The sequence below is a fragment of the Paramormyrops kingsleyae genome, chromosome 2, assembly GCF_048594095.1.
Source record: "Paramormyrops kingsleyae isolate MSU_618 chromosome 2, PKINGS_0.4, whole genome shotgun sequence".
NCBI lineage: Eukaryota > Metazoa > Chordata > Actinopteri > Osteoglossiformes > Mormyridae > Paramormyrops > Paramormyrops kingsleyae.
In genome coordinates, this window is record NC_132798.1 from 4800318 (window position 1) to 4814793 (window position 14476).

Genomic DNA, 14476 nt, shown 5'->3' on the forward strand with positions numbered 1-14476 from the left:
TTCACCTGAGCGGAGTGATGGTGAGTGATAATTACGCCTGTCTGTCTGTCTGTCTGTTAGTCCATATCTGTATACCCAAATGCACTGTCTATCTCCCTTTCTGCTGTACTCCTCGTTTTTGTTTACGAACCCATATCGCCATCCGAGCAGTATCAATCTGCCTTTGTCTGCCTTGGTCATAGGACCGCCTGGAAGCAGAGGAGAGAAGCTGTGCAGAATTGGGCTGTTTTTTCGCCTTGGCACAAGTTAGTAGTGGGAGACAAGGACTATCAGCTCTCCCAGGTGAGATTCACAAGGGGTGGGGTGGGGTGGGTTGGGGCTCAGTGCCGGTTAGGGGCTCACATGTCTTTGAGTCCCCAAGCAAGGCCCCTAACCCCCAGCTGCAGGGGCACCACACATTGGCTGACCCTGTCTGTGACACTCCCCCTCCCCCAAATCTATGGAGAGCAAGATGGAGCAGGCAAAGAGGAGAAATCCAATGTAAATGTAAAGGATTATCATTTACAATAAATCAACACTATGCGCCTCTTTCATCACCCATTTCTGTGTGCCTACCTGTATGAAACAGAACTTTAAAATAATTTGACTGAAAAAGAAAAAAAAAACACAAGCTGCGGATACATTGATTGAATAAAAACCTGTGAGAAAACCAGTATTGCTGAAATGTACAGACTCATTGGGCTGTTAGTGTTTTTCTTATGCATTACTTTATGTCTCTGTTCTCAGATCGTTCCAGCAAGTTTCCAATGTGTTCAGTTTTCATCAATTGTGGTGCTGAATCAATTAAACTTGAATGAGGAAGGATTATATCAGTGCCTGTTACTGGGTGGCAACAACAATGCTTTGGCCAGCATGAAGTATCTGCTGACTGGTGAGGTCACCATCCAATTTACATTCAAACTGTGTTTGGCCCAATTCTAAAGTAATGGTTGTCCAACAGTAGCGTCTCCTCTGTCTCTTTTCAGACAAACCGTTACCCCCAACCGTCATCAAACGCCTACACTTCCCACACTCCCCCCTGTCAGCAGCAGCCTCCCTCATGTGTTCCCCAGATACTTGATTGTTGCACTTGTTGGCACAGTAACTGGTCTGTGACTGGCGGGCAGCCATGACAGAGCAGCAGCTGTTGGGTGCTATTGATGGGGAAAACAACAGAAACACAAAGATACTGATGCCCATAAAATAAAGAATGACATAATCTAATTATTCCTGAGTGGAAATGTTTGGGCAAGCCAGTCTCTTAGCAGTTATGTTAGCTGTGAGTTGCTCAGTCAGTGGTTCTTCTTCTGGGAACATGGTGAGTCTCACAGATCAAACTGTAGTTTCTTCTTGAGGTTCGCAGTTGTGATCTGTAAACTTAATATAGTGTTGGGGAGGAACCAAATGCTATTCATAACTAATGATCCTGGAACCATGCATACAGGAAACTACCAAAATAAAAGAAAAATAAAGAAATAAGAAAAACGAAATGTTCCGAGCAGGTGTTTCTGCATTGGCATGGTTAATGATTAATTAAGCACTTAACCTCACGTCACACTTTACATCATGTATAGGCCAGAAGGGCAAAATTGCATGGGTGGAAGAAGAGATGGCAGTGACTTTAAGGGAAGAGTGTTAGTTGGGACACTCTTGTCAAGATCTCCAGTTATTAAGACTGTTTTTGGCGGCATAAACCCCTTATTACATCTAAAAATGTACTTTACCTGTGAGTAAAGTGGTACAAAGAGCTCAAACCGCAGTCTTCTGAGAAGTGGAAAACTATGTTCAGATGAGTCATCCTCTGCCCCGTTCTCAACTAGCAGACGAGCAAATGTGCAGTGCACTGAAAAAATAAAAATCCGCAGGCTTGAGCTCTTGTTCCTTCTGCTGTGGAGTGGGGTGCATGCTCCTTGGGCTATTATTAATACATTACAGTTATATTCATTTAATCTGCCAGTTACCTCTTTATTATAGTGCATGATAACATGATAACAGTTGACTGAGTGTGTTGATTGGCTGGAGAAGGCATGGGAGGGGCACACTTCCTGCCTTCAAAGTCTGTGGTTAAGACGCTGATGTAGATGCATCGCAGCTGGTCACTCTTTCCAATACCTGCAAAGGGAAGATCAGATGCCACTGACTCACCTGGCCCAAGAAATGTGCCCCCCAAGGCTGACACTGTGCAGCACACAGCATTGCGTAACCTGTGCTGTTTTAAGGAAAATGTGTTGGTGGGGCTGTGACTTTGACGAGCGAGAACCATCTGCCCCCTGTTTCCTGACGCATGGGGGGCTGACACTGTAGGCAGCCAAGTGTAAAAGACAGAATTGGCAAATTGGGTAGAAAATTGTGTGGGGAAGTGGGGGGGGTGTTGAAGGCTGTTCTGTTAGGGTTTTATCTATGCTAATGCAGAATTAAATTCCAACAAACAGGTAAATTGTGTGTCCTTCTATGTAAGCTAGTAGATTATGTAAGGTGGCTTGGATAACTATTAAAAAGACCAATCAAACTGGAAAGGAAACATGTTTTTATAGCCTAGCACTGAAATGGGAGCAGAGGCAGGTTTTGGAGGAGAGGAGGAAGGCTGAAAAGGTGATGACGGAGAAGAGGAGGCTGCTGGATTGAGGGGCAAACATTGGGATAAGAAAATAGTAGCCTTTGTTTAAAAACTAAAATTTTTAATAAAATCCTATAAAACCTCCAATCCCTGAAAGGTGTCTCTTGTCTATCATTCTTTTAAAAGTTGTTTGCATGGGCTGATAGAAGACTATTGACTCCCACAATCAGGAGCACAAAAAACTTGTAAGTCTGTTCCAGAAAAGATCTTAGTCACCACGATAGCTGTGTATGAGGAAGTCATAGGCAAGCTGTATCTGGTGTCTGAATGCATTTTTAACTTGTAGCCAAACTTTTTTCACTTATGAGGTTTTGGCCGTAATATCAAATCAATGGTTTCAAATAAGAATTAAACGTTATACCGATTGTAGCATTTAGTTTTAAAAAGGCTTTGCGGTAAATCTCATTGTATTTCTTATCAGCACATTTGGAGAGAAAATAAACCTCAGCAACATCTGTGCTAACATTTGTATACTTATTTTAGCTACTGTAATGTTAGATTCAGGCACCCCAGGGCAATATGACTATATGTAATAATAGCCATGATAAAATAAAACCCTTGTTCAACCACATGTCTGAACCCTACCCTTGTAGTATTTGTACAGTGGCTACAGACTGACATAGCATTAACTGTTTTCTTTTGAATTGCAGTTTTTCATTTTAAAGATACTTGTGGGTTTCCTTTTTTAGATTTTGGTTTAAGTAATGGAACGGCATTCTCATACTCTCTCATAATGATGTTGATTTTTGCCCATTGGTGTGCCAATATGTTACAGTATTTTACAATACTAATATGTAATACAACACAATTACAGTATGTGATTATTGAAATTGGCCAGTGAATATGACAGATTCTGATATTTATTTCTAAATTAGTGTGTGTGTATAGGCATTACTATATATTTGTTATCAATGGAAGCATTTTTAAAGTAAAAATGTTATTGAAATTAACACACCTAAATATTATGTCTGCATAACTTTAGGGAGATAAAATGGCTTTCGGTTGTGAATCTTTTTTCTCTTTTCCTTTATACACATCTGTACAAGTATCTGTCACTGTGTACAGTACCTGCCATAAAATTGTTCCGACCAGTTACTGATCATGTGACTCCTATTTCCTCCTGTCATCCAACCTCAATCAACTACATGCAACGGCTACATCCTGTCACCCAAACCTCAACCCACATCCATGCACTCCTCGCACCTAGAAAATACTTGGTCTCCTATAAACTGTTTTTAGACTTTTAATCTACCTACAAACTGAACTGTAGGCTGTTGTGCTCTTTGAAGATCTTTCAGTGAGCTACAGCTGATGTTGAAATTTTGTCTAAAAGCAATTTCAGCTGTATTACATCTGATACTGGGAGGAGAACTGTAATATCAGAAATTAAAGGAATGAGGCTTTTTGAATGTCCAATGGAAAGCAGAAGGAATATTGTTGAAATTCCACTGAAAATATGGATTGGGTGAATGAATCACCATGGAAGGAAAAAAGAACAGTGGGGAAAAGAACGAGTGCATTAAGCGCGAGGAATGATCGAGGTTTGGGAGAATGAGGAGAGAAGGATGTGCTTGATGTTTGTCTCTGAGTTCGCATTACAGAAGAGGGGAAGTAGGGGGGCAAGAAAACGGCAGTGTGGGATGGTTTGCTGAGAGTGGGGGTGGATGCGGTGGAAAGTGGGCGGGGGCGGAAAGGCAGTTCTAAGGAAAGCGAGTAAAGCGAGTGCATTAGATGACTGAATGAAGTGGGGGAGAGATTAAATTAATTCAAAGGGGTGGAGCGGTCAGGCAGACTCAGGGAGACAGAGAGAACACATGGGCAGAAAGAGAGGTTATGGGGATTTCTGACAAACGTGGCAGACACATATGAATTGCCGATATACTGGAATCGACTTCACACTGAATAAAATTACGTACAGAAAAGATTATAGCATTATACATAACTCTGCGAATAAAGGATGATTATCAGTACTCATTATCTGATTCGGCATCAGCTAAACTAACTAAATTTGTATTTGTTCTGAACACATTATCATATGGGGGCTCTCATCTTGCCTGCTATAATGTGAATATAGTGAATATAATCTTGTCTTGTATCTTGAATTTGTGTCGCAGTCCTCGTTGCGGTACTTACGGTTCCTTTATAAATCCCTGGTTTGCTTTTCCAGTCCCACTATCATGGAAACTGCATTCTTTGCAGTACTAATTAAGGTCATTGTGCTGTTGTTATCACACAACAAAAAGGGTGGGAGATTGACCTCAGACTAGCTAATGAAGTAAATATTTCATGAGGCAAAGTAGAAAGAGGAAATTCTAATTGTGTTGGGGAGGGAGTGAACCACACTCCTATGTGCATTCTCTTTCTAAAAATTTCGTCATTCAAAGTTTAATTCGTTCCTTTTTATTTCATTTAAATTATATTTCCTGGAACTAGAGTAAAGCACGTAACTTGCAAACGGTACTGGAACTTTTATCAAAAATTTGGGGATGCAATGATTTGTGTAAAACGGTCCTGTTTTGTAGCTTTGGGGTGACTCATTATGCGGGCCACTAAAACAATTATTTGTAACGAAAACTAAAATACAATCTCAGCTAATATATATGGTAATTATCCCCTTGCAAACCTGGAAGAGTAAGAGGAAATCGGAGTAGGACGCAAATGATGAGAAATGATGCCGTTCTGACCCAGCAGTATTGATAATTATTACACACAGATAATCACACGACTAATACACATATGGATGAATCAGCTCTGATTCAGTGGGGTTCGAAAACTGAGTGATATGGAAAAATCCACGCTAAGGCACAGGCAGCGCAATAAAACTTCGAGTGAAAGTACTGCTGCCCGGCATGCGAATAACGTCATGTGAGCGTAAACACGGGGTAACCCCCCTCCCCCCACAAAGCACCACGTGCGGGCGTGAAAACCAGAGTGCCTACGTCGTTAACCATATATGGTGCGCCGGTAAAAGGCAACGGGGCCATATATGGCGTTTCCGTTGTGACGTCTTTCCTCGAGGTGGAAAACCGGGGAGGGCTCCTATACGTAATTTGTAGTACAAAAGCTCGTGGTCCGCCCCTCACTATCAGTCCTACAGCTGTTGACAATAATTGATGAAAAAATATAGGCTTATATTTACGTAAACTGAATGGAAATAAATATGCAACGCATATAATTTTAATGTATATTACAGGATACAATCAAACAAATTAAAATTAACAAATATTAATTAAGCTCAGAAACTAAATCTATTGTTTAAAAACTTTCTTATTTTTTTTTGAATAATCATCCTGAGAGGAAAACGCATTTACATAAAATACTACAAGCCTATTTAATTTCAACCGAAAAAATGAGCAATACAGATTTGCTGGAAATTTGTGGTAATGAGTTGGTACAAGTTCTGCGCACACACTCGGAGCACTTCACTTCGGGTGGCTGTGTGGTGCTGGACTGCAGACCTTTTCTCTCCTATTCCCGGGCTCATATATGTGAATCACGGAACGTCAACTGGAACTCCATGCTCAGGCGAAGATCCAAAACCTCTGTGGTCAGTCTGGAGTGGCTGCTGCCGGACAGGTCGTTGCTGAGTCGGCTGCGCGCCGGAGACTTCTCATCCGCGATAGTCCTAGACGAGAACAGCCGATCCATCGGTGACTTGAAAAACGAGAGTCTGGCCAGTATGCTACTTGCAGCACTTCAAGCTGAGATTGAACCGGGTACCACTCAGATCTGCTTTTTACAAGGTACAATTCAGTTCAAGGTTCCATGGCAGCAAACTAGCGAAATTAAAATTAACAAATTAAGTTAATTAAATGAAAGTCAGAAAAATGTTTGTTTTACTGTTGTTTAAATAGTCTCATTTGCAAATTATGCATATAAACACAATACAATATAAATGCATTGTCTAAGTCTGACTTGTTATTCATACCCGTTGGGAGCTCTGTTCATTATATTAGTTTGTTTTTACTATGCCTGTTTTTCAAATATAAGATTACCATGCCAAGAACTGGTGGTTTAATAATATCTTGTAAAACTGACACATTCCGTTTATTCCAGGCGGATTCGACAGTTTTTCTGCCACATACCCAGAGTTGTGCGTTTACGCATCGGCCGACTGGGGAACACAGCCTTCCTTTAGGGACCCCGAACACGGCTTATCCGGAAGGACTACTCCATTGTACGATCAGGTGAGAGACAGGGGGCAGGGTTATGGCAGAGTTTTTATTACTCGCTGAATTATTAATCAACGCGAATTGACGTTTAATTCAAACGATTACTTTTCCTCTTTTGGTTTTGACTGCATTTACAAGCATTGTCTAGAATTTTAAAAAGCCATTTTGGGTTACTTGAATGCAAATTTAAAAATGAATTAAAATCGGTGGGAAACTTTAGGGGTTCTCCTATTCAATTCCGTAGTTCTAAAGTGTTGTTGCCTTTGACTGACAGGATGGTCCAGTGGAGATTCTGCCCTTCCTGTTTTTGGGTAGTGCCCATCACTCATCCCGACGGGAGACCCTGACAGAGCGTGGCATCACAGCCGTACTCAACGTGTCCTCATCCTGCCCCAATCTGTTTGAGGCTGAGCTCCGCTACATGACCTTGCGTGTTGAGGACAGCTTGGCGGCGGACATCCGAGCCCGATTCCCGGAGGCCATCCACTTCATCGGTGAGCTGCAGCCTGTCGCCTGATGCCCTGGCATGACGTTACGCCCACTAGAGGCAGAGGGCAATCCTTGCGGATCGAGTTTCGTTGCCTGAGGGGCACCCTTATCAGGCCCAATACAGATTTTGTACCCTGAGGCTGATGAGCATGACATCATCACTGACCTGCTTCAGTAAATTCTAATCTGTAAAAATTTGTACACAATTGTGAAAATGACACATGTACTAAGCAGCAAATTATGTTTTAAAAGCTAAACATCCAAAGCAGCTGTTGAGTAATGAGGTAGCATAGCATGCAACGCAGACAGATGCTTGGCGTGACTTCCAGCATTGCAGTTAAATTTAACCTTGGTCGTCCCCCCCCCCCCCCCCCGCAGACTCCGTGAAGGAGAGTGGAGGGCGCGTCCTGGTGCACTGCCAGGCCGGCATCTCGCGCTCGGCGACCATCTGCCTGGCCTACCTGATCCATTCCCGCCGCGTGTGCCTCAACGAAGCCTTCGACTTTGTGAAGAAGCGACGACAAGTCATCTCACCAAACCTCGCCTTCATGGGACAGCTCATGCAGTTCGAGACGGACGTTTTGTGCCACTGAGCCGGGCGAGGTGGACGAACGGACGGACGGATGGATGGATGGACTACATCTTGAAGGCTTGAGAGCATTTAGAAATAGGTTGGACATCTGTGTGCCCTCTGTTCTGACCCGAGAACAGTGGATGTTATTGTATTTTCTCTTTCTTTTCGTTTCTGACTCCTGGCTTATGTCAGCAGTGACACTACCATTTGCCTGAGCTAAATGACTAACAGGGTTTAACACCCTCATCTTCTATGGATTCATGTGAGAACTTAAAGGGCAGTCTGGTGCTGGAGAAGGCAAAGGTGTCTGTGAACAGTCACTCTCTAGATGCTGCACTCTCACAGTGCACTTTTATTTCTTTTTAGTTTTTGCTTTAATCCATTTTTTTTCCATGACAAGCAATAGTGTGTGTGTGTGTGTGTGTGTGTGTGTGTATGTGTGTGTGTGGCTGCTGGTTTGTGTACAGAGGGCTATTCTACCAAAATAATCATTACAAAACTACAGTCTTTCCATGGATTTAGGTGATAAGCAGTGTTTTTTTTTTTTTTTTTCTTTTCACGGTTTTGCACTAGAAAACAAGGGGAAAAAGCCATATCCCTGAATATAATGGAGCATTTCAAAATGTTTGTGTACATTCAACGTTGTTTCCATTGCACTGCACTTTATATGTGGAAATTCAAAACGCTGGTTGACTACTGTTATTTTCATATAGAATAAAAGGTCATTAATTTATGGAAAAAAATCTTTTCTGCTTTTTTTTTCTGCTGTAGGCCTGCTAGTCATCATTACTTAAAATATTACTCATGTTTTTCCCCAGAGTTACTCATGCATATGAACTGATGTAGGTTACAAGCACAGGGTTATTTTAGCTTTCATTTCATGTTTCATAACACCAGCCTCAAGTGTACAAAGCACTAATTGCATTTAAAATGTAGTGGGTTGACATTAAGGCTTTATTACTGCCTGAATGCGTACGGTCATTCTTTGGAATCTGACTGATAACATCCACTTAGAGGAATGAATATTTTTTTTGTGATTTAAATCAAATTCTATCTGCATATAGTATGTATTTACAACAAGTAGTATTTAATACACCTGCTCTGTTCACCAGAGTGGTATGCAAAATATTATGCCTTATTTTAGTAAAAAATTAAAAGACTAAAAGTAATTAGGAAGCTTTGGGTCTGGAGGTTTTGTTTTATCCATAAGTTCTCTCTTAAACTCTGCCACACTGTCCCATCACTCTGGTGTTATGGCGCCATCTTGGAGGCCGGTGTTCTCCGTTTGGGGCCAGAGCGCCAATAACAGACATGAGCACAGGTCTGAGATGATCTGAGTCACACCCTCGTGTGTACGGCCGATGATTTACACACATTCTGATAAAGCTCAGTAAGATTTCAGCTTTTTGAAGTCCTTAATAGTGTCCATGTGGGCGCCTTCTGTCCCTGTCCCTTGTGGTCGGTCCAAGTCTGGCCAGCAAGTGTTGCTGTTCACCCTGTTCCCACTTCCGTCTTGTATTCACCAGTTGTCTTGAGTCACTGTGTAGCTCAGCAGGTTGGGTGCCTGGCTTAGTAGCCGAACCCTCCAATCATGGGTTTGATGTTGGCCGGAGCCCAGCCTCTTCTGTTTATTTGTACTTTACTGTTTTCTTGTTCCCCTGGTGTTGTCATCTTCTATCTTATGCTTGGTCTTAGGTCTCTTGTATTACTTGTTTTCGTTTTTTACACCTCGTGGTCCCAGTACTTTGTGGTTTTCCCCTTGCGTTCATGTTTTGTTAATAAACCCGTTGTCTCAGAGCCACAAGCGGATCGTCCACCCTTTTTTCCTGTCCGCACTGTGCCCCGTCGTCACAAACAGGACTTTTAAGGAGTCAGTCCGACCAAATGCAAACAAATACTGACTTGAAAAATGATCACCTTAAGAGACATCAAGAAATATACCTATCAGAGTACATTTATACTTTAATGATTAAGATTCTTTGAGAAATGCACCTACTGAATAATCTGTATTATTTGTGCAACTTCATGTTAAGCTGTATCATGGTGCTATGATTAATAACTAATATTCTCCACTTCCAGTCAATGATAAACAGCCCTCTGATGTCAGCTATGTAGCACCCCAGGCCGCGGCAGTACTGTACGCATCACTCCTGAGTTTGTTTACGACACGCTGGCTCAGTGTGGCCTAGTGAAACCTGGTCATACGTCTGGTGAACTGTAAAGAGGAAACACATATCAAAGGGGAATTTATGTTCCCCATTTGAGTGTTAGTTATGCCTAAAATGGATTTTTTTTTTGAGCTGTTCTGTCACCACACACTTCACTGCCCCCTGAGATTGGGGCACCCTGCTAACATCATATGGATTTTTACATTTTTAACAGGAGGCACACATTGTTAAATGGTATTACTAAGAACCCCTAAGCACATGACAAGATATTTTTCATTATTATGTAATTTATTTCCAGAATTGACTCATTAGGTAAAACCCAAAATAAAACTGATAGTAGCTGCATCTGTCTTTCAAAGACAACCTGGAATTTCCAGTTTTTTCATGACACATTCTATAAAAACAAAAACATCAAGACAAATCTGGTTGCAGGGATGTATAGAATAATATTTCATAATTTTTTGTTAACATCCGGACAGAATATGGTAACAATAGCTATACAACGTATGTCAGTATAAATAATCTTTAAAACGTTGTCCATTAAAACAATTAAGTAACATTGTTTCAGACATTTCATCGTATAATTTACGCGTACGTTCCGTAGGATAAGATATTAAAAGACTCATGGAACATATAGGCTACTGTGAATAACACGACAACGTGAGAGTAATGATGAATTATCAGGCAAGTTGAGCTTGGTGGCGGTCACGTGACTGTTTCCCTTCAAGTGGAGGTGTTATAAACAGGATATCTGCTCGCCTTGATCTGATCGCGTCATCTTGCGAAATTATTCCGTCTGGTGGCTGCGCATTGTTTCTCCGCGTGCGGTTTGCGATATCATTGCTCTCAGCACCGTTTCCTTCTCTTTCCTCACAAACAAAGATATGTACTCATTTTATTGGCCAAAATAGTTAAAACTGACTTTTGAGCTTATTAATTTAATCGTCGAAACGGAGTAGGCCAGTTTTTCTCTTTTGTAAATATATTGCGGTTTTAATAATTAAGAATTGTTTTCTTTTATGAAAATGAAGTTTAAAACCTAACCTAATATAAAATTAGCCTAATATTTGTTTGATTCAGATTTTTTAAATACATTTAAAATCACATGCCCATAACTATAGTTGTTGTTCTAATTTGAAAAGGCAATAGGACACGCACGATTAACGATAGAAATTATGTTTTTTTGCTCTTGTGTGATATGTGTATGCTAACTGCATGTCTGTATTGTGTTACTGTACGAATGCCAGACGCTGTCATTCCTGTTCTCAGCTGTTCTATCTTAAATAGTAAATGTCCACAAGATGGCAGTGTCTATACATTATTAGCTTAAAATTGCTACGCGAAAGGGGCCACGTAATTGGAATGATTTAGCGTTTTTGGTTTTTTTTTGTTTTGTTTTTTGCAAATATTAACGGTTTTCCGTTAGACACTCAATCACAGCAGGATCTGGCTCAGATCCTCTATTACTGACCTGACCTTCTGTGCTGGTTGATCTAAACTGAATCCCTTAATTCTCCCTTCTAAGGAAGATGACAGGTGTTTCCCTCAAAATCGAAAGTCCAGGAGGCCCCACGGAGCTGGCCTTCTGGGCAGAGAATAGCAGGTTATCATTAAAAGCCATTACAGCTTTATCTTTAAGGACGGGTAGAATGCCTCTGTATAGACATAGCCAGCCTTGTCAGAATATAATTGTTAGCTTTGTTATTGCACAATTACATATTTCCCTTAAATCCACAGAAGGGGGAACCTTGATAACAGCATTATACTGAAACTAAAACAGATACCATATGTTAGGCAGATCAGGTCAATGCTAATGACTGCAGGCTGCATCACTGTCAGCTTTTTTCCCGTGAACACAAATTCTGCCAGCACCGCGAAGAATATTTATGTGACTTTGGCGTATGGATCTTCCTTATCACTACTTCAGTCAAGAGGAACAGATATTGCAGAGACCATGATAAACTACATAGACTGGGGTTTGACTTATTTGGAAACTAAATTTGCAAATGAATGACATTCACAAAAACGCCAAGGCAGAAAGCACAGAATGATAAGGGCACTTTTTGTGATTGTGTGGCTATTTATAAGGGTCCCAAGCTGTAGGAAAAGCAGTACTATGGAATTTGGCGGAAATAGCTTTTAGATGGCCCACGCACATTAGGCCAAGAACACGGTGTTACATAGTGCTGCAGCCAAACCGCATTTCCTGCACTCATCCAGAAGGGGACCCAGGTGGGAAAAGCCCAAGCCTAATTACTTTTTCTACATTAAAGATGCTTGAACTTCACAGCGATGCCTGTCTTGAGTTGGATGTTGCAGCCGCTGTCCTTGAATGAGGTTGCTGCCTGGAATCATTAGCGGAGACCTATTTACATGTATCGCCTAAAGCCACTTCACAGCAGGCAAAGATAAACCAAGAAAAGCTGATTTATGTTTCTCTCTCCCAGACAGCCTTTAACTTTGCTTACTGTGTGCCCTGAATGGGAAATATTATCATCGTCCCAGTGTGTGATTTGGTAGAATTAAAATACTTTCACATCTTTGTAATGTCAGTTTATTATAAAGATAATAAAGGACACATTTAATTTATCAGTGTGGCGCCAATCCATCCACGAAGTTAAAGGGTTCACTTGAACCTGCATCTCTCGCTTCTCCTGTTTTGGACCACCCTGGATGAGCTGTTGGTCATCATTGCAGCGTTGCCTTCGGCCTCCAGGAAAGGCAGTTTCAGGTGAGTCTCCTCTCCCTGCATGTGGAGTTTGGATGTTCTCGCTTTCTTCTCAAGTGCCAATCTCCATCAGGTGCTCTCGAGCTCTTCCCGAGAGACTTGCAGTGCAGATGAAATTGCTCCATGTTGTCTTTACTTGTTCCTACAATACGTTTGATGGACCATATGAGAAAAGCTTAATGTAGCCATGTCTAATTTTCATACACAGGGACAGAATGCAGTTGCACTCAAATCCAATTATAGTCTTACAATTATTCCAATCTTCTTTCAGTTTGATACTCAGCTATGCTGCCAACCCAATCCTGGCCAAGGGTAATGAATAACAGAAAAATGTATGACCACAGATGCTATTCATGCCCATTTTGAAAGCGGAAATTTGCACAGGTTACACAAAAAAAAAAAAAACAGTTTTGAATGTTCATACTTTCGGAGCCCTACCCTTTCAGCACTATGTTGTTAGTAGAGCATTAACATTCCAAGTGATTTTAAAACACATCGCACAGAACAAAATGACTTTGATAATTTAAGCCCTTTTTTTATGTGCTGTCTCTGCGAGATGGAGGTCATGTGAAATGGTAACCCGTAGGGTCAATAACCAAGCCCTTTCCGCCGGGGCATTATGCCTTTGTATCCATTTGCCATCTACTCAGAATATCACACTTAAGTGAAGGACTCACATTTCATGCTAAAATCAGACTGTGTACGTCGAGTATGACTCACAATGCATTTCTGTCTTTCCTTTTGTTTTACTCTTTGACTTTCGTGACGCATTACGCCGTTACTGTGTGATAGAGACATACAGAGGCTCTGACTGGCTTTGATTATGACGGCACAACGCCTGCACACTGCAGTATGTGTCTACAATTCGGACACCGTCTAGTAGATGTGTGGTTGGCATTATACTTTGCGTTAACGCCTGACTTCAAAGCCATAACGCAGGTTAAATGAGCAACTGTTAAGGTGAATTTGAGTTACCAAATACCCCACAGGGGTAAAGGCTGTGTGTGCCCTGTGATGGGGTGGTGCCCCCTTCTGGGTTGTTCCCTGCCTTGTGCCAGCATAGACCCTAGACCCCTGTACCCCTGAAAGGGACAAGTGGGTACGAAGGATGGATGGATTGATTTTAAAGCCAACATACATCACGAAAAGCACTGTGTTCAGTTTAATGTTGATGGTGCAATTAACTAAATCTATCTCAATATTCTAATAGTAATGTATTAAGCATCTCGAAAAACAAAAGTACGTTTTAGTAAGAATATGTATAATGATGATGATGGGTTTTGTGATGGGCTAGTGGGTAGCCCTGTGACCTCGCTCCTCCTGGGTCGTGGGTTTGACTCTCACCCCCGCCTTTGTGTCTGTGGATGTACTTCCCATGTTCGCATGGATTCCTTTGGGGGACTCCAGTTTCCCCAACAGCACAAAAACACATGTTGTCACACAGACTGGAATCTTTATATTGTCCCTGATTTGTGTGTCATGTGATGGACTGGCATCCTGTCCAGGGAGTCCATTCCCTTGTTCATCCTGGAATTGAAACTAGTTATGGATGATGAATTGATAATACTCTATATCAGGAGTCACCAGCCTTTTTGAAACTGAGAGCTACTTCACGGGTACTGAGCCATACGAAGGGCTACCAGTTTGAAAAGTCCTAAACTTAAATTTCATATACAATAAACATGTTTTAAATGCTTTTTTTTTTTAAAGATATTGTCATTTTCAAATCTATATAAATGCAAATGTGAT

At 41.4% G+C, this 14476-nt stretch overlaps 1 protein-coding gene and 1 long non-coding RNA gene across 2 annotated transcripts; both read left to right on the top strand.

Moving 5' to 3' along the window:
* The first annotated feature begins 222 nt into the window (after positions 1-222).
* LOC140587683 (uncharacterized) lies at positions 223-1239 on the top strand. Its single transcript, XR_011989364.1, has 3 exons — positions 223-282; positions 727-871; positions 966-1239. It is a non-coding gene; the product is annotated as an uncharacterized lncRNA (long non-coding RNA).
* Positions 1240-5945: 4706 nt separating this feature from the next.
* On the top strand, positions 5946-9007 carry dusp2 (dual specificity phosphatase 2). The gene is made up of 4 exons (XM_023838396.2): positions 5946-6339; positions 6653-6783; positions 7043-7262; positions 7636-9007. The coding sequence occupies exons 1-4, from the start codon at positions 5946-5948 to the stop codon at positions 7848-7850; spliced, it is 960 nt and encodes a 319-aa protein (XP_023694164.1). The 3' UTR covers positions 7851-9007.
* The last annotated feature ends 5469 nt before the right edge of the window (positions 9008-14476 follow it).